The 26,462-nt window shown below is 42.1% G+C and overlaps 1 protein-coding gene across 1 annotated transcript in view; it reads right to left on the bottom strand.

Moving 5' to 3' along the window:
- The window catches only part of LOC145876051 (uncharacterized), a 29,377-nt gene that overhangs the window by 1,686 nt on the left and 1,229 nt on the right, over window positions 1-26,462 (bottom strand). Inside the window, exons 2-5 of the mRNA XM_082971822.1 lie at window positions 19,916-20,089; window positions 18,739-18,912; window positions 14,279-14,452; window positions 607-780 (exon numbers count right to left, since the gene is read on the bottom strand). Coding sequence (XP_082827948.1) covers window positions 607-780; window positions 14,279-14,452; window positions 18,739-18,912; window positions 19,916-20,089 — 696 coding nt within the window. The remainder of the gene's footprint in view (window positions 1-606; window positions 781-14,278; window positions 14,453-18,738; window positions 18,913-19,915; window positions 20,090-26,462) is intronic.

The following is a 26,462-nucleotide window of genomic DNA, read 5'->3' on the forward strand; positions in this document are numbered from 1 at the left end:
CCAGTTTAAAAGCAGTATCAGTCAAAAGACAGACAGTGAGGTATCAGATTTAGATTGTATTGAGTATACAGTCTACACCATATCTATTTTGACAGTGAAGATAACATTTTAAATGTGGCTCTAAACTCCAACATTTTGGATTTCAGATCAAATGTTTCATATGAGGTGACAGTATATAATGTCACCTTTTATTTTAGGATATTTTCATACATATCTGTTTCACCATTTAGAAAAATAAAAGCACTTTATGTATCTAGTCCCCCTATTTAAAGAAGTCATATGTTTTCTGACCAATTCACTCATAGTGTATTAAAATAGTCAAAAGTTTAGTATTTGGTCCCACATTCTTTGACTGCAATGACTACATCAAGCCTGTGACTGCCATGATTGAGAAAGTCATGAATAATAATGAGTGAGAAAGTTACAGAGGCTACAACAAAACATGCTAACCTCTCACCATTACCAATAACAGAGGCTACAACAAAACATGCTAACCTCTCACCATTACCAATAACAGAGGCTAAAACAAAACATGCTAACCTCTCACCATTACTAATAACAGAGGCTACAACAAAACACTTGTTGACCAACTACAGGAATACTGACCTCAGAGTCTCCAGTTTGCAGTGGGGTTTCCCCAGTCCAGCAGAGAGCAGCTTCACTCCTGAATCCTTCAGGTCATTGTTACTCAGGTACAGCTCTCTCGGGTGTGAGGGGTTTGACCTCAGAGCTGAGACCAGAGAAGCACAGCCTTCCTCTGTGACTCCACAGCCTGACAGCCTGCAAAGAGTCAAATCATATTAAAATCACACTGCTATTCTTTGGTGGTGAAAATAGTGGCAGTAGATTTCTTCAACATATTCAGATATATCAGTCATGAAACCTTTCATATCTAGTCAGAAATGAATGTATCATATTATAAATTACAAATGATCAAAGTTTTGCCTGCAGATAGAAACATGTATAGTACAAATATTTGAGTAGACTGACCAGACCAGTTTAAAAGCAGTATCAGTCAAAAGACAGACAGTGAGGTATCAGATTTAGATTGTATTGAGTATACAGTCCACACCATATCTATTTTGACAGTGAAGATAACATTTTAAATGTGGCTCTAAACTCCAACATTTTGGATTTCAGATCAAATGGTTCATATGAGGTGACAGTATATAATGTCACCTTTTATTTGAGGATATTTTCAAACATATCTGTTTCACTATTTAGAAATGAAAGCACTTTATGTATCTAGTCCCCCTATTTAACCTGTTGGGTCTAGGGGGCAGCATTTGCACGTCTGGATAAAAAAAATGTACCCGATTTAATCTGGTTACTAATCCTACCCAGTAACTAGAATATGCATATACTTATTATATATGGATAGAAAACACTCTAAAGTTTCCAAAACTGTTTGAATGGTGTCTGTGAGTATAACAGAACTCATTTGGCAGGCAAAACCCTGAGACATTTTCTGACAGGAAGTGGATACCTGATGTGTTGTATTGACTTTAAACCTATCCCATTGAAAAACACAGGGGTTTAGGAATATTTTGGCACTTCCTATTGCTTCCACTAGATGTCACCAGCCTTTACAAAGTGTTTTGAGTCTTCTGGAGGGAGATCTGACCGAACAAGAGCCATGGAACGGTGATGTCCCATTAGACACCTGGCGCGCTACTTCATGTTGGGTACCCTCGTTCCAATACGTTATAAAAGACTATGCATTCGTCCACCTTGAATATTATTCATGTTCTGGTTAAAAAAGGCCCTAATGATTTATGCTATACAACGTTTGACATGTTTGAACGAACGGAAATATATTTTTTCCCCTCGTTCATGACGAGAAGTCCGGCTGGCTTACATCATGTGCTAACGAGACGGAGATTTTTGGACATAAATGATGAGCTTTTTTGAACAAAACTACATTCGTTATGGACCTGTGATACCTGGAAGTGACATCTGATGAAGAGAATCAAAGGTAATGGATTATTTACATAGTATTTTCGATTTTAGATCTCCCCAACATGACGTCTAGTCTGTATCGCAACGCGTATTTTTCTGGGCACAGTGCTCAGATTATTGCAAAGTGTGATTTCCCAGTAAGGTTATTTTTAAATCTGGCAAGTTGATTGCGTTCAAAAGATGTAAATCTATAATTCTTTAAATGACAATATAATATCTTACCAATGTTTTCTAATTTTAATTATTTAATTTGTGACGCTGACTTGACTGCCGGTTATTGGAGGGAAACGATTTCCTCAACATCAATGCCATAGTAAAACGCTGTTTTTGGATATAAATATCAACTTGATAGAACTAAAAATGCATGCATTGTCTAACATAATGTCCTAGGAGTGTCATCTGATGGAGATTGTAAAAGGTTAGTGTATCATTTTAGCTGGTTTTATGGTTTTGGTGACCCTGTCTTTGACTTGACAAAACATTACACACAACTCTTGTAAATGTACTGTCCTAACATACTCTAAATTTATGCTTTCGCCGTAAAACCTTTTTGAAATCGTAAACGTGGTTAGATTAAGGAGATGTTTATCTTTCAAATGGTGTAACATAGTTGTATTTTTGAAAAATTTGAATTTTGACATTTATTTGGATTCAAATTTGCCGCTCTTGAAATGCACCTGCTGTTGATGGAGTGCACCACGGGTGGCACGCTAGCGTCCCACCTAGCCCCAAGAGGTTAAAGAAATCATATGTTTACTGACCAATTAACTCATAGTGGTGTCAAGACGTTGGACTCTCCCTTTTGCACACAATCCACCCTGTGTGTAAAGGGTAGAAAAAACTCTAAAATTCCAGGAAAGTCTCTGGCCACATGGCCCATAGAGAGACAAAGGAAATTCTTCCAACTCATAGAATTGATGAATCCAGCTACGAACTGATCCGCTGGTACCATTTTGTGATACTCAGAAGAGACAATATAGCCATATTACCATAAAACTGTTTATATAATAGACTCAGTTTAAGACTTGCCTCATATGGGTGTATGGAATGTATTGATAAGGATAAAGCTTTTGTAAGACATTGAGATGCTATGTACTGATGTAATGTGATAGAATTGTATTTCTGTAACCAAATCTAACTCAGTCATAGGCACGCCCCAGGGACATATACAGGACCAGGCGTCATTTGACCAGCCTGTTCGATGGGCACTATAAAACACTCCCTGATTTACATTTCTCCAGACCAGGCCTACACTCTATTGCCAGAGGTTTGACCATCCAAGTACTCTACTGAAAGTGAACCATACCACGTGGTTAACTTTTAGACTATTGATACCGACAGAATAAGAACAAGTCTTTGATATTAATTATTAGTCTGCAGCTAAGTAAATTATATCATCGAACGCGAAGACCAACGAAACAACCATTCTATGACGACATTAATGTATGTCGCTCTGAAAGATCCATTCTAACCGAGAGAGAGAGAACGCGGACAAAACTCCCCAACAGAACTACTCTCCAACAAGAATCAGAACGACACACTGAGCGTAAATATATATATTGATTGCAATTGTTCCCGAATGAGTGAGCCTTCAATTGTCAATTGTTAATGAACTCTGTGTAAACTTCTCAGCTGACCATTTATGACCCATTGTTCAACAGGCCGACCAGCCTGTTTAGCCCACAAGGGCACATTCCGATACCAATCCTTTGTTGACGATAATTACTGTTTGTATGTTTTTCTGTTAATTACTTAGGGTAGTAAATAAATGATTTTAAGACAATTGATGTATGGATGATTTTAGTAAAGACTGGGTTCGTGCAGATACAACAATTTACAACGTTTTGGAATGAGACTGGAGTAGAGGTAAATACACCATTTAAACTTAGAAGATAATCGACCTATACTATAATAGAATATAATATTATAGTACAGGAAAGTTATATTAGGAAAATTATAGCTTTGTAATCTGAATATTCTCCTTGGTGCCCCGACCTCCTAGTTAATTACAATTAAACGATTAATCAGTTTAATCACGTGATAATAATTACAGGGAGCTAATTGATAAACATATCTTCCGTTTAATGGTACCCCCAAAGACACGACATATTGGTGCCCCCGTGTGAGGACTCAAACTAAAACGCACGATGGTTCAATTTGATAATACATATTGGAGCCCCCGTGCGAGGAATCTAAGATAGAATTGGACTTTGCTGTGAAATTCTATATATCAATTGTGCAAACAGAATTGTACAAACAGCCTGCTATGTAAACAAAGTGATTGTGCATTTTCCATTGAGAGAAGCTATTTAGAGTAGCTCCGGTCTTATGTCGATAGCAGTGAGGATTTAAATTCCAGATTTAGTCCGTTAGGCCAAACGGTACTATTTCTGTCGGTAAATATTAACTTCTAGAGTAAGGTTAGAAATTAGAAGTTAACTGTCCGGGAACCGAGCCGAATAATTTGCCTACCGCACTAAGACTGTGGGCAGACCATATGCGTATTTGTAGTTAAGTACCGTGTCGCTCCGGTCAACATAAACGCTAGCAGAATATGCTGAATGGGGTTAAGGTGAGACGTCACTAGAAAACCCACCCTTTCCATAAGGGAAAGGATCCTATTTTGGTGCTTGGAAGGATACTCCTGAACCAAGTAGCAATAGCTTAGCATTACGGGTAAGCTAACAGAGAGGGAACATTTTACCCTCCACCGTAACACGTTTAAAATTTCTCCGCTAGCGCGACGGAAGTCCGACCTTTGTACTTCCGTTTAAATTTCAGCATTCTGCACTCTGGTGGTGAAGAATTGCCAGTACATCTCTAGGGGAAATTCAAACGTGGAGCACGTCTCATTCAATTTAACTAACAAGTGAAATTGCCAGATTTACCTTTTCAAGTGGATCTTTCAAATAATATCCAAAATTGATTGGGCGTCTACAATGAGACGTGATTAACTTTTTCCAAACTTAACTTAGATGAAGCAATGCTCTCAGGTTAATTGAAAGTTAATTCCCAGATTGCCTATACAGGTTTGATATATCATAAATAGATTAATCAGTAAAATCTGCTTTAGCAAGGCACAGTCAGTAAAACCCCTTTACTGACGTTCAGCCCCAGGTAGGAGCGTACCCTAGTGGTGAAGGGTCCCAACATTTGAACTACGGGTTACACTTATGATATCCAATCAATGGAGATTGTATGGATTATCGTCTCATTCAATTTAATAAGTTAAATTGTCGAACATACCTTTCTAGGTTCTTCCAATTAAATGAGACAACTTAAACTTTGCATATTAACCTGGATGAAGCAACCTCTCAGGTAATTCAAGTGTAATACCCAGATAGCCTACCCAGGTAGGACTAATCATTGGCATTGATTAATTCAATTTGCTTTTGCAAATTCATTCACGTCCAACTTCCACAGTACTGTACAGTACTGATGGTTCATTAACGTCTATAAATAGATTAAAATCGTCTTTGCAGTTTTCCACATTCCAAAACCAAATTTTGGAAAATTAGGAAAAACAATTTTTCCTTTCAAATGTTCTAATAATGTGCAAGCTATCAGAGGGGGTGGTTCCCACTCGCCCGCTAATTAGTGAACCTCCACCCGTAAATGGATTGATCTCTGACCTCAGCAGCGATAACAACCCTAATTATGCCATTAGTGGAAAAGCAGACAACAATGTTTTTAAAAAATCAACCATCGGGCGCAGGCCTCGTAAAGGTTCTCTCCAGTCTAGCTCTGATGTCTTGCCATCCGAGATTGCCATCTGTCCAATACCGCAGTGCACAGCTGAAGCACGAGCAGGTAACGGTAGACATAAAGGGACAGGTGGAGAGAACCGGGAAACCAATCACAAATGCAGAAAAGGGAAAAATTCTGCTAGCTATGGAACTGCGTTCGAAAACTGAACAATTAAATGTAATTGCAAAAACGTATGACGATGAACAAGCACAAGCTCTTCAACAAAATTGTTTTCTACAGGAACAACTCGATTTAGCCAAAACTAAATACGATGATGTCCACGCCAAACTAGATAAATCCGAAGAGTTATCTACAAACAGGAGCGCTCAACTTGACAACATGCATGCTGTTTTGTTGAATGTTACTCAAAATAACACGGTGCTCCTCAAAGCGCTGCAAACCAAAGACGATCAGTTAATGAACACAATGACAAAGTTGGATGATAAATCAGCAGAACTTATTGAAGTCGCTGACCAAATGAATGATGAGAGAACTCAGGTGATGAGGTTGGAAATATTGACTTCTAAGCAAGCAGAGGAAATCTCATCACTGAATCTCTCGCTCCGTACTCAAGACCTCTATCTGCAAACCATGACAGATAAGTTTGAGATCGAAAGGAGCAGGTGTGACACTCACGTGTCCAAAATCAGTACTCTAAGCGCTCAAGTGGACTCTGCAATGCAGCAGAATTCCACCCTTAGGTACCATCTGGAGGAAATCCAGAATGGTCACGCTCTACAGCGCGACTTCCCATCCAAGCAACCGGAGCCCTGTACTCACAGGAGTGAAGACAATAGGTTTCAGACCTTGCCTCCCTCATGTGTCCCTCAGTCTTCTCCTCTTGGCCCTTCGGCACTGAGTAATATGGCGCCTCTTGGCCAACAACAACAAGGCTTGGCTTCTTCTCTTGGCCTTTCGGCCCCAATCTCTCCACAGCATGAAGCCAACCCTCTCCGCCCGCTTGGCGCAGAATACCTTGACAAACTCGTTAAGAATTTCCCCACCTTTGACCCCGTTCCAGGTCAGCCAAACGATACTGAGACGTTCCTAGCTGACATAGAGGACGCGTTGAGTGGCTACCCGAACGCTACGGGTTCTGACAGGGTTTACCTGTTGAAGCGAACGTCGAATAGACACGTGACGAGGTTCATTCGTCTACAACAGCAACACGTGCTAAATGACTATGCTAAACTTGCCACAGCTTTGAAATTAGAATTCAGTGGTTCTGCGACTCGCAAACACGATAGCTCACTGGCTCACACCGTCAAACAAGCTCGGAACGAAAACCCACAAGCTTTCTATCATAGGCTTCGTTCAGCTTACTTTGGCCTACTCACAGAAACAGGAATGGAAGAGCTGTTACCATTCAAACAAATGTTTCTGTCGAACATGTATCCCACCTTCATTACCTACTTGGGCCCTGCAGCCCACGTTGGCTTGCCTATCTTACAACTCAGAGAGCTTGCAAGCACAGCTTTTGAGGCATCAAAAGTTCACAACGCTAAGAGCCCTGACCACTCAGTTTTGAAGTTTAACCAGGAGCACTCACTCCAGTTAGAGGGTGCATTAACAGGTATTGGAGCGTCGAGAGATGACGCACAACAACAGTTTCTACCACGAAACCCTGATTCCAATAACCTCCGCGGTCGAAATAACTGTAAAATACGTAGCCATCAACATGACTACCGCTACAATCGACCCGTTCGCTACGTTCCTGCACCCAACCCACCAAAAGTGTCAGAGCACAAGGGTAACAAAGGGTTGAAGGATGATCAAAACGTAGACCAATGTTCTCCAGAAGTCCCACTACGGGAAGAACTTAAGCGAGAACAATTTGAGAAAAGGGTAAAAGATAAGTCACAAGGACTAGACGGGGAATTACCGGACACCAGGTCCGCAGGAATTAACACCCATAGCATGGACGTTAAAGTTCAAATTTCTCCCGCTCTCATTCAAGACCCTATCCAGGGCCCGCTTGATCAAGAAACAAGCCCCCGGGCTCTGTCCATAGACTCTGATACAAAAGTTGCGAAGAAAAAGGTCAAACGCTTCGTTAAAGCCAAGCCCACTCAAAATCAGAAAAGTCAATCTGCTTCCATCTTGAACAGACATGGCACATCACGTCGTTGCGAACGACCACTCCACTTTGTGGGGAATATGTCCACTAACCACGAATCTAAACGGCCATACCTGGAAACAGTCCTGGAGGACTGCTTAACTTGTCATGCGCTAATTGATTCGGGTGCGACAATATCACTCATCTCTCAAACATTGTTTGATGATCTCAAAAGGGCTTTGAAACCAACTAAACGTTGGTTAAAAGTGGAATGATGCGACAATAAACTTCGAGGGTCACTCAGACTACCTCGCCTCTCACATTGAGAGTCATGCTGAAACTACACTTCCAGGACGTATCGCTCGTTCACCCTGTGTATGTTACCAGCCTCGAAACTGTAACCCTGCTACTTGGAGCAGACTTGATGGATCGGTTACTCCCATTGATGGATTGGAAAACCAACCAGGTATGGTCACAGGCCACAGTGCCTTCTCCACTGACCACACCGTCTTCCCCTAACGCTAGCTGCAACGCAGTCCTTCACGAGGGGTATCTGTCGAAAGCACCCCTTGAGAAAAATACGTTTAGAAACCTCTTGGTACAAAATCCGATCCACGGAGATAGTACGATATCTCGACACATTCCATCAGCCAACCTGATTGACCATTCTTTTCATGATTTCGAGCCAGCTGTCTCTGTGAATAAGCAACTTCCCTCCTCCTTGCAGTCATGTAATACGGTAGTTGAGATGAACTTTTCTTTCCCTTTGGACACTTCCGCAAGCACTGCGGCGTCCCAGCAAGAAAAACATTGATGCGCAGAGTATACTCTGCTTCCGATGATACACCTTCCGCTTTGTTGGGGACTGTCACCCCTTACAATGACACTAATGGCGTCAGTCCAGCAACTGACCCGATGACTCCCACTTGTGAAACACTTTGCGATATCACAGACCGATATCCTCGTCTCAGTTCACAGGTAATGAAGAGGTTTCCACACACGGACGCGGTGGTGACTGACATGCCTCGACAGCCACTGAGCGTTTTGAAGCACAAACACCAGGAGATTTGGTTGAAAGGTTACAGCCACTCTCATAAAAACGCGGCCGCTGACAACTCGTACATAGGGTCCGACCTTTTCATTTGCGCATCGGACACCAACACCACCCGCTGGTGGGGGGGTCCCGAGGCACAAAGGGGGGGAATAGTAGCCCAGACCCATGATGAGCCTCATCGAGGCCGGTGGGGGGGGTCGAGACTACGGACAACACCGTACGAGGCCGCCAGAGCATAAATCAAATCTAGTTGTAAACTCTCCTATGAGAACAGTGAGGAGCAGACAGGCCCCTAGACGGGGATTATCTTAGAAGACATCTAAGATAGTACTGAGGTGTACCACACTGGTCGTAAAGGAAGTCCAGTGGACTTGTCCACCTCCAAAACTAATGGCATCAATAATCATTCTTTGCCATGCGTAGGTTCAACTACAATACAACTAGTAAAATGCTCCAATCATGTGTTCCAGTAGATAATATTTCAGAATAAATCGGTAGGATAACTGGTCCCCTTGAGTACCAGTACCAATACCAGCTACAATCAGTAAGAAGGTTAGAGACTTAACAAATCAAATTACCATTGACAACAGCGACATAGGAGTCACTCAGAGTGCAACACGTGGAGGGGAATCTCCAGTGCCCTCTTCCAATGGTTAACACACATGTCACTAATAAATAGGACCCTCCATTCAGGAGTAAAATTATTAGAAGTCATGAACCATGATCACACCACGTATGACTGGTCCAATACTTAAAGAGTACTTCCGTCGTGAGGTTAGCTCCTCCGTGGATAACATAGCTATGAAATAGACTTCATACCTACCGCCACTACAATAGTGGAAGACAGTGACTTGTAGAAAACTACTACAGACTCCCTTGACAGCAATTCTGACTGACCTCCAGGCATTGACCTGAAAATTACCTGACTACGTCAGACTCATTCTGAACAAGTTGTAATCTGCCCGGATACTTGGTTTTCTTCCCTTGATATGCGCGCTTGTGTAAGCATAAACACACATGCACAACGGAACATCCAATTAGGATTTATGCTAGGACCACTTAAGGGCCCAAGCAATATACCAGCCTTAGTAAAGTTGAACATTTACTTCTAGGCCTTTGACTCTACAGCACTCACCAGTTTTCTTCCCAGAAGTCCGTAGGTCATACCTGTAGACTGCCCAAAACTAGTGCATTACAGCTGTAGACTTATCATATAGTTATCAACTTAGGATAGCGCCTAAGCAACACACCAAGTAGGAAAACTCTAGATATGGCATTAGAGACAATGCCATGATAATCATTTTGCCAGAACATTGGACGTATATAGAATACAGTCCAATTAGATGATTTTATTTGTGTGAACTATATTTTGTATATTTTTGTTTTGTTTATGCTTTCATTCCTTTTCGGTTCAGTTCCTTTGACACTTAGGAAGTGATAGAGCCATAAACAAAGTCCCCATACAACCATCACTTAGTGCCACAACGCCGCTCATTGGGGAATGAATGTAATTATATATATTTCATGAGTGTGTGTGCGTTGTTAACATCTGCCTAAGTTACTGCCCAGATCTTCCAGTCTGGACGACGGGTTCGGAACGGCGACCCCAAATCCGGACACCCACAGCCTATCCTTGTGGCGGCATGCCCGCTGTCAGAGAGACTACCAAGGTAAACCACCAGAGGGGGGGACCGCAACGGCGATCACCAACCAGGACATCCCCTGGCCCTTCCTGGGGTACTTTACAGCTTCCAGGGAACCTACCAAGGTACACCAATTGAGGAGACCGCAACGGCGATCACCAACCGGACATCAACTGCCCATCCTTGTGGTGGACGGCTCCGCTTTCAGAGAGCCTACCAAGTTCAACCACCAGAGAGGACTGCAACGATGATCTACCAATGGGACATCACGTGGTCATGATTTTATGTTGATTTGTAACTTGCAGGATAAACAAGATCCAAACCACCAGGGGGGGTATGTCATGACGTTGGCCTCTCCCTTTTGCACACAATCCACCCTGTGTGTAAAGGGTAGAAAAAAACTCTAAAATTCCAGGAAAGTCTCTGGCCACATGGCCCATAGAGAGACAAAGGAAATTCTTCCAACTCATAGAATTGAAGAATCCAGCTACGAACTGATCTGCTGGTACCATTTTGTGATACTCAGAAGAGACAATATAGCCATATTACCATCATCGAACGCGAAGACCAACGAAACAACCATTCTATGACGACATTAATGAATGTCGCTCTGAAAGATCCATTCTAACCGAGAGAGAGAGAACGCGGACAAAACTCCCCAACAGAACTACTCTCCAACAAGAATCAGAACGACACACTGAGTGTAAATATATATAGATTGCAATTGTTCCCGAATGAGTGAGCCTTCAATTGTCAATTGTTAATGAACTCTGTGTAAACTTCTCAGCTGACCATTTATGACCCATTGTTCAACAGGCCGACCAGCCTGTTTAGCCCACAAGGGCACATTCCGATACCAATCCTTTGTTGACGATAATTACTGTTTTTCTGTTTTTCTGTTAATTACTTAGGGCAGTAAATAAATGATTTTAAGACAATTGACGTATGGATGATTTTAGTAAAGACTGGGTTCGTGCAGATACAACAATTTACGACGTTTTGGAATGAGACTGGACTAGAGGTAAATACACCATTTAAACTTAGAAGATAATTGACCTATACTATAATAGAATATAATATTATAGTACAGGAAAGTTATATTAGGAAAATTATAGCTTTGTAATCTGAATATTCTCCTTGGTGCCCCGACCTCCTAGTTAATTACAATTAAACGATTAATCAGTTTAATCGCGTGATAATAATTACAGGGAGCTAATTGATAAACATATCTTCCGTTTAATGGTACCCCCAAAGACACGACAGTGGCTTAAAGTCGTCACAAGTTGAGTATTTGATCCGATATTCCTTGAACGCAGCGACTACATCAAGCTTGTGACTCAAACTCGTTGATTGATTTTGCAGTTTGTTTTGGTTGTGTTTTGGGTTGTGTTTTGCCCAATATTAAAATGGTGGATGGTGTAACGTCTGCTTCCAGCTCACACTCTCAAACACATAGATCCCCCTGAACGCAGCTCACTCTCCAGATCCCAGTCACCTGAATTCTGATCACCTGTTCACACACCTGTATGTCATTATCAAACTCTATTTAGTTCAGTTCTTTGCACCCCCATCATTGTGAAGTGTTGTTTGTTTTGCGACACACGGCTATACGGAGCGCTGAGTTTCCTTTAATTTACTCCTCCCGTGTATGATGTTTTTGCCTGCCTCCCTAACGACGCCTTTTGCCTATTCCCTGCCTGTACCTTAGCCCATTGGATTTCCTGTTATCAACCTATTCCCTGCCTGTACCTTAGCCCATAGGATTTCCTGTTATCAACCTATTGCCTGCCTGTACCTTAGCCCATTGGATTTCCTGTTCTCAACCTATTGCCTGATCTCCCGGACCACAACCTTTTCCCTGCCTGTTGCCTTTTTGGACTCTTTTTGAACTTCTGCCTGCCCCTGGACCTGTGGTCCTTTACAATAAACACCTGCTGAGCCCTGCACTTGAAAGCAGCTCTCTGTCTCCCATCGTGTTCATTTCAGATGGTTACTGGAGTAATTTTATTTATAATTGAGTAGATAACAGGTTTCTAAACACTACTAAAAGCATCCTGATGATGCCATTATTCATAAATGAAAGTTACAGAGGCTACAACAAAACATGCTAACCTCTCACCATTACCAATAACAGAGGCTACAACAAAACATGCTAACCTCTCACCATTACCAATAACAGAGGCTACAACAAAACATGCTAACCTCTCACCATTACCAATAACAGAGGCTACAACAAAACATGCTAACCTCTCACCATTACCAATAACAGAGGCTACAACAAAACATGCTAACCTCTCACCATTACCAATAACAGAGGTTACAACAAAACATGCTAACCTCTCACCATTACCAATAACAGAGGCTACAACAAAACATGCTAACCTCTCACCATTACCAATAACAGAGGCTACAACAAAACATACTAACCTCTCACCATTACCAATAACAGAGGCTACAACAAAACATGCTAACCTCTCACCATTACCAATAACAGAGGCTACAACAAAACATGCTAACCTCTCACCATTACCAATAACAGAGGCTACAACAAAACATGCTAACCTCTCACCATTACCAATAACAGAGGCTACAACAAAACATACTAACCTCTCACCATTACCAATAACAGAGGCTACAACAAAACATGCTAACCTCTCACCATTACCAATAACAGAGGCTACAACAAAACATGCTAACCTCTCACCATTACCAATAACAGAGGCTACAACAGAACATGCTAACCTCTCACCATTACCAATAACAGAGGATACAACAAAACATGCTAACCTCTCACCATTACCAATAACAGAGGCTACAACAAAACATGCTAACCTCTCACCATTACCAATAACAGAGACTACAACAAAACATGCTAACCTCTCACCATTACCAATAACAGAGGCTACAACAAAACATGCTAACCTCTCACCATTACCAATAACAGAGGCTACAACAAAACATGCTAACCTCTCACCATGACCAATAACAGAGGATACAACAAAACATGCTAACCTCTCACCATTACCAATAACAGAGGCTACAACAAAACATGCTAACCTCTCACCATTACCAATAACAGAGGATACAACAAAACATTTTAACCTCTCACCATTACCAATAACAGAGGCTACAACAAAACATGCTAACCTCTCACCTTTACCAATAGAGGCTACAACAAAACATGCTAACCTCTCATTATCAATAACAGAGGCTACAACAAAACATGCTAACCTCTCACCATTACCAATAACAGAGACTACAACAAAACATGCTAACCTCTCACCATTACCAATAACAGAGGCTACAACAAAACATGCTAACCTCTCACCATTACCAATAACAGAGGATACAACAAAACATGCTAACCTCTCACCAATACCAATAACAGAGACTACAACAAAACATACTAACCTCTCACCATTACCAATAACAGAGGCTACAACAAAACATGCTAACCTTTCATCATTACCAATAACAGAGGCTACAACAAAACATACTAACCTCTCACCATTACCAATAACAGAGGAGGTTAGCATTTATTCTGATCTTTGTGCCTCTATAACTTGGATATTCGTCATTATTCATATTGAAACAGTAACACAGATATGTATGAATTCCCTCAAATAAAAGGTGACATTCTGTACTGTCGCCTAATATAAACCATTCTATTTCAAATCCAAAATACTGCAGTATAGCGACAAATTTAAAACTGTAAGCTTCACTGTCCAAACACATATGGTGTGGACTATGTGTGCCTGGTAAACACATGTGGATCTGGTGAACAGTTATCACTTGTTGACCAACTACAGGAATACTGACCTCAGAGTCTCCAGTCTGCAGTGGGGATTCCCCAGTCCAGCAGAGAGCAGCTTCACTCCTGAATCCTTCAGGTCATTGTTACTCAGGTCCAGCTCTCTCAGGTGTGAGGGGTTTGAACTGAAAACTGAGGCCAACACTTTACCGGTGATGTTTCTGAGTTTACAGCCAGTGAGTCTGCAAACACCGAAGAAATACAATGACAGACAGGTTGTATTAAAATGTTATGCTTAGCTTTCTCTGTTTACGCTGTTACCCTGCACAAATAATGTGTTGGGTTTGACCTCAGAGCTGAGACCAGAGAAGCACAGCCTTCCTCTGTGACTCCACAGCCTGACAGCCTGCAAAGAGTCAAATCATATTAAAATCACACTGCTATTCTTTGGTGGTGAAAATAGTAGCAGTATATTTTTATCAACATATTCAGATACATCAGTCTCCTGAAACCTGCCATATCTATTCATAAATGTTTCATTATTATAAATGACACATTTTCCAAGTATTGCTTGTAGATAGAAAGATGCATATTATCAAATATTTGAGTTGGCTGACCAAACCAGTTTAAAAAGCAGTATCAGTCAAAAGACAGACAGTGAGGTATCAGATTTAGATTGTATTGAGTATACAGTCCACACCATATCTATTTTGACAGTGAAGATAACAATTTAAATGTGTCTCTATACTCCAACATTTTGGATTTCAGATCAAATGTTTCATATGAGGTGACAGTATAAAATGTCCCCTTTTATTTGAGGGTATTTTAATACATATCTGTTTCACCATTTAGAAAAATGAAAGCACTTTATGTATCTAGTCCCCCTATTTAAAGAAGTCATATGTTTTCTGACTAATTCACTCATAGTGTATTAAAGTAGTCAAAAGTTTAGTATTTAGTCCGATATTCCTTGAACGCAGCGACTACATCAAGCCTGTGTCACGCCCTGACCTTAGAGATCCTTTTATGTCTCTATTTTGGTTGGTCAGGGCGTGAGTTGGGGTGGGCATTCTATGTCCCTTTTTCTATGTTTGGTATTTCTTTGTTTCGGCCAGGTATGGCTCTCAATCAGGGACAGCTGTATATCGTTGTTGTTGATTGGGAGCCATACTTAGGCAGCCTGTTTTCCTTTGGGTTTTGTGGGTGGTTATTTTCTGTTTAGTTAATGTTCCTGACAGAACTGTTTAGCTGTTGCACTTAGTTTTTTTTGATTCAGTGTTCATTCAAATAAGTTTCATGATGAGCACTAACCACGCTGCGCCTTGGTCCAATCCTTACACACCCGTTAGAGCCTGTGACTCAAACTCGTTGGTTACAATTGCAGTTTGTTTTGGTTGTGTTTTGGGTTATATTTTGCTCATCAATAAAATGTTGGATGATGACTGGAGTAATTTTCTGTCTAAGTGATTAGGTAACATTGTCATGTCCTGGCCAGTATAAGGGTTAATTGTTATTGTAGTTTGGTCAGGATGTGGCAGAGGGTATTTGTTTTATGTGGTTCAGGGTGGTGTGTTAGTTAGGAGGGCGTTTGATTTATTATTTCCGGGTTTTGAGTTATGGTCTATGTTTATGTATTTCTATGTGTAGTCTAGTGAGCGTGTTTTTATGTTGAGTTAATTGGGGTGGGTTTCCAATTGAAGGCAGCTGTTTGGTGTTGCCTTTGATTGGAAGTCCTATATTAGTTGGGTGTGTTTGTCTTGTATTTGTGGGAGATTGTTCTTGGATTGCTGTGTTGCCGTCAAAGACTGTTATTTCGTCGTTCATTGCTTTGATATTTTTGTATACGTGTTTGTTTGGTTTTTTTCCCTTCTTTTCCCGTAAATAAAGAAGATGAGTATACACATACCTGCTGCGTTTTGGTCCTCCATAACCGACGAAAACCGTGACAGAATCTCCCACCAACTAAGGACCAAGCAGCAGAAGAAAAGGGATTTCGAGTTGGACTGGCGGGAGAAATGGACCTGGGAGGAAGTTCTGGACGGGGCTGGACCTTGGCACCAGGCTGGGGAGTACCGTCGCCCACGGGAGGAAATTGAGGCAGCCAAGGCAGAGAGGCGGAGGTACGAGGCCTTGGAAGCGCTGAGGGAGAAGCACGAGAGGCACCCCCAAGACATTTTTTTTGGGGGGCATACGGGTAGTTTGGCTTGGCCTAGGAAGAGCCGGAAGCCAGCTATCCGTGGTTATATGGAGGAGCGTATGAGGTGGAGAGCGCCATGTTTCGCTGAGGAGCGCACTCTCACCCATACGCACGCACAGTCCAGTGCGCGTTATTCCAGCCCCTCGCAGGTGCCGTGCTAGAGCGGGCATCCAGCCTGGTAGGAGGATGCCTGCGCAGCGCATCTGGTCGCCGGTACGCCTCCGAGGACCAGGCTACCCAACTCCCGCTCTACGCACGGCTACCATCAGGCCCCTGCACAACCCAGTCCGCCCTGTACAAGCACCCCGCTCGTGCAGGGCTACTAGTTCCATCCAGCCAGGATGGGTTGTGCAGGAGGTAAGATAAAGACCGCCTGTGCGCCTCCATAGCCCTGGGTTTCCAGCTCCTGTCTCTCGTGCGGACCCGGAAGTGTGTCAGGCCAGTCCGACTCATCCTGTTCCCGCTCCCCGCACTAGCCTGGAGGTGCGTGTTCCCAATCTGGTACGCCCAGTACCAGCACCACGCACCAGGCTTCAAGTGCGTGAACCCAGCCTCGCCAGTCAACAGTCGCCAGAAATGCCCGCCAGTCAACAGTCGCCAGAGCCGCCCGCCAGTCAACAGTCGCCAGAGCCGCCCGCCAGTCAACAGTCGCCAGAGCCGCCCGCCAGTCAAGTCGCCAGAGCCGCCCGTCAGTCAAGAGTCGCCAGAGCCGCCCGTCAGTCAAGAGTCGCCAGAGCCGCCCGTCAGTCAAGAGTCGCCAGAGCCGCCCGTCAGTCAAGAGTCGCCAGAGCCGCCCGTCAGTCAAGAGTCGCCAGAGCCGCCCGTCAGTCAGGAGCCGCCAGAGCCGGCCAGACTGCCCCGAGCCGCCAGAGCCGGCCAGACTGCCCCGAGCCGCCAGAGCCGGCCAGACTGCCCCGAGCCGCCAGAGCCGGCCAGACTGCCCCGAGCCGCCAGAGCCGGCCAGACTGCCCCGAGCCGCCAGACTGCCCCGAGCTGCCAGAGTGCCCCGAGCTGCCAGAGTGCCCCGAGCTGCCAGAGCTGCCAGACTGCCCCGAGCTGCCAGAGCGGCCAGACTGCCCCGAGCTGCCAGAGCGGCCAGACTGCCCCGAGCTGCCAGACTGCCCAGACTGCCCCGAGCTGCCAGACTGGCCAGACTGCCCCGAGCTGCCAGAGTGGCCCGACTGCCTGGAACGGCCAGAACCGGAGCCACCTCCTGATATAGGTGGGTTGGGGAGGGGGGGTGTAGCACAGTGCCGTCATTGACGGCAGCCACCCTCCCTTCCCTCCCTTTTAGTAGAGGGGAATTTTTGTTTTGTTGTTTGGGGTTGTGTTTTTTTGGGGGGTTTTGTTTTTTTAAGGTGCTTCCGGGGTAGCACCTTTAAGGGGGGGGGGTACTGTCACGTCCTGGCCAGTATAAGGGTTAATTGTTATTGTAGTTTGGTCAGGACGTGGCAGAGGGTATTTGTTTTATGTGGTTCAGGGTGGTGTGTTAGTTAGGAGGGCGTTAGATTTATTATTTCCGGGTTTTGAGTTATGGTCTATGTTTATTTATTTCTATGTGTAGTCTAGTGAGCGTGTTTCTATGTTGAGTTAATTGGCGTGGGTTTCCAATTGAAGGCAGCTGTTTGGTGTTGCCTTTGATTGGAAGTCCTATATTAGTTGGGTGTGTTTGTCTTGTATTTGTGGGAGATTGTTCTTGGATTGCTGTGTTGCCGTCAAAGACTGTTATTTCGTCGTTCATTGCTTTGTTATTTTTGTATACGTGTTTGTTTGTTTTTTTTCCCTTCTTTTCCCGTAAATAAAGAAGATGAGTATACACATACCTGCTGCGTTTTGGTCCGCCATAACCGACGAAAACCGTGACAAACATGTTACTAAACACTACTAAATTAATCCTGATGATGTCATGATTAAGAAAAATCATGAATGAATCATGAATAATAATGCGTGTGAAAGTTACAGAGGCTACAACAAAACATGCTAACCTCTCACCATTACCAATAACAGAGGCTACAACAAAACATGCTAACCTCTCACGATTACCAATAACAGAGGCTACAACAAAACATGCTAACCTCTCACCATTACCAAAACAAAACTTTTGGCCACGACTGTATATGTATGAATAACTTTAAATAAAAGGTGGCATTCTGTACTGTCACCTAATATCAAACATTATATCTCAAATCCAAAATGCTGGAGCATAGCGACAAATTTAAAACTGTAAGCTTCACTGTCCAAACACATATGGTGTGGACTATGTGTGCCTGGTAAACACATGTGGATCTGGTGAACAGTTATCACTTGTTGACCAACTACAGGAATACTGACCTCAGAGTCTCCAGTCTGCAGTGTGGATCCTCCAGTCCAGCAGAGAGCAGCTTCACTCCTGAATCCTTCAGGTCATTGTTACTCAGGTCCAGCTCTCTCAGGTGTGAGGAGTTTGAACTGAAAACTGAGGCCAACACTTTACAGGATGTGTCTGTGAGTTTACAGCCAGTGAGTCTGCCAACACAGAAGAAATACAATGACAGACAGGTTGTATTCAAATGTTACGCTTAGCTTTCCCTATTTACGCTGTTACCCGTTTACAAATAATGTGTTGGGTTTGACCACAGAGCTGAGACCAGAGAAGCACAGCCTTCCTCTGTGACTAGACAGCCTGACAGCCTGCAAAGAGTCAAATCATATTAAAACCACACTGCTATTCTTTGGTGGTGAAAATAGTGGCAGTATATTTTTTCAAAATGTTCAGATATATCAGTGTCCTGAAACCTGCCATATATATTCATAAATTAATGTATCATTATTAGAAATGACAAATTATCAAGGTATTGCTTGTAGATAGAAGCATTTATTGTACAAATATTTGAGTAGACTGATCAGACCAGTTTAAAAAGCAGTATCAGTCAGAAGACAGACAGTGAGGTATCAGATTTAGATTGTATTGAGTATACAGTCCACACCATATCTATTTTGTCAGTGAAGAGAATATTTTAAATGTGGATCTATACTCCAATAATTTGGATTTCAGATCAAATGTTTCATATGAGGTGACAGTATATAATGTCACCTTTTATTTGAGTATATTTTAATACATATCTGTTTCACCATTTAGACAAATAAAAGCACTTTATGTATTTAGTCCCCCCATTTGACGAAGTCATAAGTATTCTGACCAAATCACTCATAGTGTATTAAAATAGTCAAAAGTTTAGTATTTGGTCCCATATTCCTTTAACGCAACGACTACATCAAGCTTGTGACTCAAACTCGTTGGTTGCATTTGCAGTTTGTTTTGGTTGTGTTTTGGGTTATGTTTTGACCAATATTAAAATGGTGGATGTTTTCTGTCTAAGTGAGAAGATACATGCTGGAGCTTAGCAGCAAATGTAAAACTTTAAGCTTCACTGTCCAAACACATATGGTGTGGACTATGTGTGTCTGGTAAACACATGTGGATCTGGTGAACAGTTATCACTTGTTGACCAACTACAGGAATACTGACCTCAGAGTCTCCAGTTTACAGTGTGGATCCTCCAGTCCAGCAGAGAGCAGCTCCACTCCTGAATCCTTCAGGTCATTGTTACTCAGGTCCAGCTCTCTCGGGTGTGAGGGGTTTGACCTCAGAGCTGAGTCCAGAGAAGCACAGCCTTCCTCTGTGACTAGACAGCCTGACAGCCTGCAAAGAGTCAAATCATATTAAAATCACACTGCTATTCTTTGGTGGTAAAAATAGTGGCAGTATATTTTTTCAACATATGAAACCTTCCATATCTATTCAGAAATGAATGTATCATTAAAAATGTCAAATTATCAAAGTATTGCCTGCAGATAGAAACATGTATAATACAAATATTTGAGAAGACTGACCAGACCAGTTTAAAAAGCAGTATCAGTCAAAAGACAGACAGTGAGGTATCAGATTTAGATTGTATTGAGTATACAGTCCACACCATATCTATTTTGACAGTGAAGCTGACATTTTAAATGTGGCTCTATACTCCAACATTTTGGATTTGAGATCAATAGTTTCATATGAGGTGACAGTATAAAATGTCACCTTTTATTTGAGGGTATTTTAATACATATCGGTTTCACGTTTAAAAATGAAAACACTTTATGTTTCCTGTCTCCCCATTTGAAGAAGTCATAAGTATTCTGACCAATTTACTTATAGTGTATTAAAGTAGTCAAAAGTTTAGTATTTGGTCATAAACTCGATGGTTGCATTTGCAGTTTGTTTTGGTTGTGTTTTGCCCAATAATAAAATGGTGGATGATGACTGGATAATTTTCTGTCTAAGTGAGTAGATAACATGTTTCTAAACACTACTAAATGAATCCTGATGATAACATGATTAATACAAATCATGAATGAATCATCAATAATAATGAGTGAGAAAGTTACAGAGGCTACAACAAAACATGCTAACCTCTCACCATTACCAATAACAGAGGCTACAACAAAACATGCTAACTTCTCACCATTACCAATAACAGAGGCTACAACAAAACATGCTAACCTCTCACCATTACCAATAACAGAGGCTACAACAAAACATGCTAACCTCTCACCATTACCAATAACAGAGGCTACAACAAAACATGCTAACCTCTCACCATTACCAACAACAGAGGCTACAACAAAACATGCTAACCTCTCACCATTACCAATAACAGAGGGGGTCTGATATTTGTGTCTGTAACTTTCTCATTCATCATCATTCATGATTAATTAATGATGATTCATAATCATGGTAGCATCCACATGAATGTAGATGTGTTCTTACTGACAATACAAGTGAAGTGACTCCAAAATGACAGGACATTATTCACCATTCTGTTTCTATTAGGAAAAACATAATCTAAAACACAACCAAGACAAACTGTAAATGAATTCAACAAGTTAGTAGAATCACAAGCTTGATGTAATCACTGCAGGTATGGAATATTGGACCCAACACTAAACTTTTGACTAAATTAATTTGTCCAAATAATTAAGACTTCTTCAAATGGGAGAACTAAACTCAGCAAAAAAAGAAACGTCCTCTCACTGTCATTTGCTTTTTATTTTCAGAAAACTTAACATGTGTAAATATTTATATGAACATAACAAGATTCAACAACTGAGACATAAACTGAACAAGTTCCACAGACATGTGACTAACAGAAATGGAATAATGTGTCCCTGAACAAAGGAGGGGTCAAAATCAAAAGTAACAGTCAGTATCTGGTGTGGCCACCAGCTGCATCAAGAACTGCAGTGTATCTCTTCCTCATGGACTGCAACAGATTTGCCAGTTCTTGATGTGAGATGTTACCCCACTCTTCCACCAAGGCACCTGCAAGTTCCCGGACATTTCTGGGGGGAATGGCCCTAGCCCTCACCCTCCGATCCAACAGGTCCCAGATGTGCTCAATGGGATTGAGATCCGGGCTCTTCGCTGGCCATGGCAGGACACTGACATTCCTGTCTTGCAGGAAATCACGCACAGAACAAGCAGTATGGCTGGTGGCATTGTCATGCTGGAGGGTCATGTCAGGATGAGCCTGCAGGAAGGGTACCACATGAGGGAGGAGGATGTCTTCCCTGTAACGCAAAGCGTTGAGATTGCCTGCAATGACAACAAGCTCAGTCCGATGATACTGTGACACACCGCCCCAGACCATGACGGACCCTCCGCCTCCAAATCGATCCCGCTCCAGAGTACAGGCCTCGGTGTAACGCTCATTCCTTCGACGATAAACGCAAATCCGACCATCACCCCTGGTGAGCCGAAACCTCGACTCATCAGTGAAGAGCACTTTTTGCCAGTCCTGTCTGGTCCAGCGACGGTGGATTTGTGCCCATAGGTGACGTTGTTGCCGGTAATGTCTGGTGAGGACCTGCCTTACAACAGGCCTACAAGCCCTCAGCCCAGCCTCTCTCAGCCTTTTGAGGACAGTCTGAGCACTGATGGAGGGATTGTGCATTCCTGGTGTAACTCGGGCAGTTGTTGCCATCCTGTACCTGTCCCGCAGGTGTGATGTTCGGATGTACCGATCCTGCGCAGGTGTTGTTACACGTGGTCTGCCACTGCAAGGACGAACAGCTGTCCTTGCAGCATGCAGCATGCACGTTCACACAGATGAGCAGGGACCCTAGGCATCTTTCTTTGGGTGTTTTTCAGAGTCAGTAGAAAGGCCTCTTTAGTGTCCTAAGTTTTCATAACTGTGACCTTCATTGCCTACCGTCTGTAAGCTGTTAGTGTCTTAACCTGTTGGGTCTAGGGGGCAGCATTTGCACGTCTGGATAAAAAAAATGTACCCGATTTAATCTGGTTACTAATCCTACCCAGTAACTAGAATATGCATATACTTATTATATATGGATAGAAAACACTCTAAAGTTTCCAAAACTGTTTGAATGGTGTCTGTGAGTATAACAGAACTCATTTGGCAGGCAAAACCCTGAGACATTTTCTGACAGGAAGTGGATACCTGATGTGTTGTATTGACTTTAAACCTATCCCATTGAAAAACACAGGGGTTTAGGAATATTTTGGCACTTCCTATTGCTTCCACTAGATGTCACCAGCCTTTACAAAGTGTTTTGAGTCTTCTGGAGGGAGATCTGACCGAACAAGAGCCATGGAACGGTGATGTCCCATTAGACACCTGGCGCGCTACTTCATGTTGGGTACCCTCGTTCCAGTACGTTATAAAAGACTATGCATTCGTCCACCTTGAATATTATTCATGTTCTGGTTAAAAAAGGCCCTAATGATTTATGCTATACAACGTTTGACATGTTTGAACGAACGGAAATATATTTTTTCCCCTCGTTCATGACGAGAAGTCCGGCTGGCTTACATCATGTGCTAACGAGACGGAGATTTTTGGACATAAATGATGAGCTTTTTTGAACAAAACTACATTCGTTATGGACCTGTGATACCTGGAAGTGACATCTGATGAAGAGAATCAAAGGTAATGGATTATTTACATAGTATTTTCGATTTTAGATCTCCCCAACATGACGTCTAGTCTGTATCGCAACGCGTATTTTTCTGGGCACAGTGCTCAGATTATTGCAAAGTGTGATTTCCCAGTAAGGTTATTTTTAAATCTGGCAAGTTGATTGCGTTCAAAAGATGTAAATCTATAATTCTTTAAATGACAATATAATATTTTACCAATGTTTTCTAATTTTAATTATTTAATTTGTGACGCTGACTTGACTGCCGGTTATTGGAGGGAAACGATTTCCTCAACATCAATGCCATAGTAAAACGCTGTTTTTGGATATAAATATCAACTTGATAGAACTAAAAATGCATGCATTGTCTAACATAATGTCCTAGGAGTGTCATCTGATGGAGATTGTAAAAGGTTAGTGTATCATTTTAGCTGGTTTTATGGTTTTGGTGACCCTGTCTTTGACTTGACAAAACATTACACACAACTCTTGTAAATGTACTGTCCTAACATACTCTAAATTTATGCTTTCGCCGTAAAACCTTTTTGAAATCGTAAAACGTGGTTAGATTAAGGAGATGTTTATCTTTCAAATGGTGTAACATAGTTGTATTTTTGAAAAATTTGAATTTTGACATTTATTTGGATTCAAATTTGCCGCTCTTGAAATGCACCTGCTGTTGATGGAGTGCACCACGGGTGGCACGCTAGCGTCCCACCTAGCCCCAAGAGGTTAACCTGTTATGGATAGGGGGCAGTATTTTCACGGCCGGATAAAAAACGTACCCGATTTAATCTGATTATTACTCCTGCCCAGAAACTAGAATATGCATATAATTATTAGCTTTGGATAGAAAACACTCCAAAGTTTCTAAAACTGTTTGAATGGTGTCTGTGTGTATAACAGAACTCATTTGGCAGGCCAAAACCTGAGAAGATTCTGTACAGGAAGTACCCTGTCTGACCATTTCTTGGCATTCTTGATCATCTCTATCCAAAACAAGGGATCACTGCTGTTACGTGACACTTCCTACGGCTCCCATAGGCTCTCAGAAGGCGGCAAAAAGCTGAATCGTGGCTTTGCAGGCCCTGGCTGAAAAACATTAGCGCGTTTGGATAGTGGTCGGTCAGAGTACTATGAGACTGAGGCGCGTGCACGAGACGACCCCATGTTTTTATTCTTTCGTCTTTGAACGTAAACAACGACTCCCGGTCGGAATATTATCGCTTTTTTACGAGAAAAATAGCATAAAAATTTATTTTAAACAGCGGTTGACATGCTTCGAAGTACGGTAATGGAATATTTAGAATTTTTTGTCACGAAACGCGTCGGGCGTGTAACCCTTCGTCACCCTTGGATAGTGTCTTGAACGCACGAACAAAATGCCGCTATTTGGATATAACTATGGATTATTTTGAACCAAACCAACATTTGTTATTGAAGTAGAAGTCCTGGGAGTGCATTCTGACGAAGAACAGGAAAGGTAATCAAACTTTTCTAATAGTAAATCGGAGTTTGGTGAGGGTCAAACTTGGTGGGTGTCAAAATAGCTAGCCTATGATGGCGTGCTATCTACTCAGAATATTGCAAAATGTGCTTTCACCGAAAATATATTTTAAAATCGGACATAGCGAGTGCATAAAGGAGTTCTGTATCTATAATTCTTAAAATAATTGTTATGTTTTTTGTGAACGTTTATCGTGAGTAATTTAGTAAATTCACCGGAAGTGTTCGGTGGGAATGCTAGTTCTGAACGTCACATGCTAATGTAAAAAGCTGTTTTTTGATATAAATATGAACTTGATTGAGCAAAACATGCATGTATTGTATAACATAATGTCCTAGGCGTGTCATCTGATGAAGATCAAAGGTTAGTGCTGCATTTAGCTGTGGTTTTGTTTTTTGTGACATTATATGCTAGCTTGAAAAATGGGTGTCTGATTATTTCTGTCTGGGTACTCTGCTGACATAATCTAATGTTTTGCTTTCGCTGTAAAGCCTTTTTGAAATCGGACAGTGTGGTTAGATAAAGGAGAGTCTTGTCTTTAAAATGGTGTAAAATAGTGAGGAATTAGTAATTCGCGCCACGCCTATCATTGGATATTGGAGCAGGTGTTCCGCTAGCAGAACGTCTAGATGTAAGAGGTTAACGACCATTCCACAGGTGCATGTTCATTAATTGTTTATGGTTCATTGAACAAGCATGGGAAACATTGCTTAAACCCTTTTCAATAAAGATCTGTGAAGTTATTTGGATTTTTACGAATTATCTTTGAAAGACAGGGTCCTGAAAAAGGGATGTTTCTTTTTTTGCTGAGTTTAGATGTCTAAAGTGCTTTCATATCTAAACGGTAAAAAATACAGTCTTGGCCAAAAGTTTTGAAAATGACACAAATATTAATTTTCACAAAGTCTGCTGCCTCAGTTTGTATGATGGCAATTTGCGTATACTCCAGAATGTTATGAAGAGTGATCAGATGAATTGCAAATAATTGCCAAGTTCCTCTTTGCCATGCAAATGAACTGAATCCCTGTCACGTCCTGACCAGCAGAGGGAGGTATTGTATTAGTTTTGGGTCAGGATGTGGCTGGGTTTTGTGTGTTACATATGTGTGAGTGATTGGACTCCCAATTGAAGGCAGGTGTGTTGAGTTGCCTTTGATTGGGAGTCCTATGTAGGAGTGTGTGTTTTTCGGTGGGAAGTTGTTTGTGAGCACTGCTTGTTTAGCCTGTCACACTGTTGCCGTCGTGAGTATTGTTTTGTTGGTTTTCATGTGGATGCTTTACGTGTTTTTACCAAATAAACATGAGTATCCACATTCCCGCTGCGCCTTGGTCCATTCCTAACGACGGACGTTACAATCCCCAAAAAACATTTCCACTGCATTTCAGCCCTGCCACAAAAGGACCAGCTGACATCATGTCAGTGATTCTTTCGGTAACACAGGTGTGAGTGTTTACGAGGACAAAGCTGGAGTTCACTCTGTCATGCTGATTGAGTTCGAATAACAGACTGGAAGCTTCAAAAGGAGGGTGGTGCTTGGAATCATTGTTCTTCCGCTGTCAAACATGGTTACCTGCAAGGAAACACGTGT

Source organism: Salmo salar, unplaced genomic scaffold (genome assembly GCF_965601325.2).
Source record: "Salmo salar unplaced genomic scaffold, fSalSal1 ptg000432l, whole genome shotgun sequence".
Lineage (NCBI taxonomy): Eukaryota > Metazoa > Chordata > Actinopteri > Salmoniformes > Salmonidae > Salmo > Salmo salar.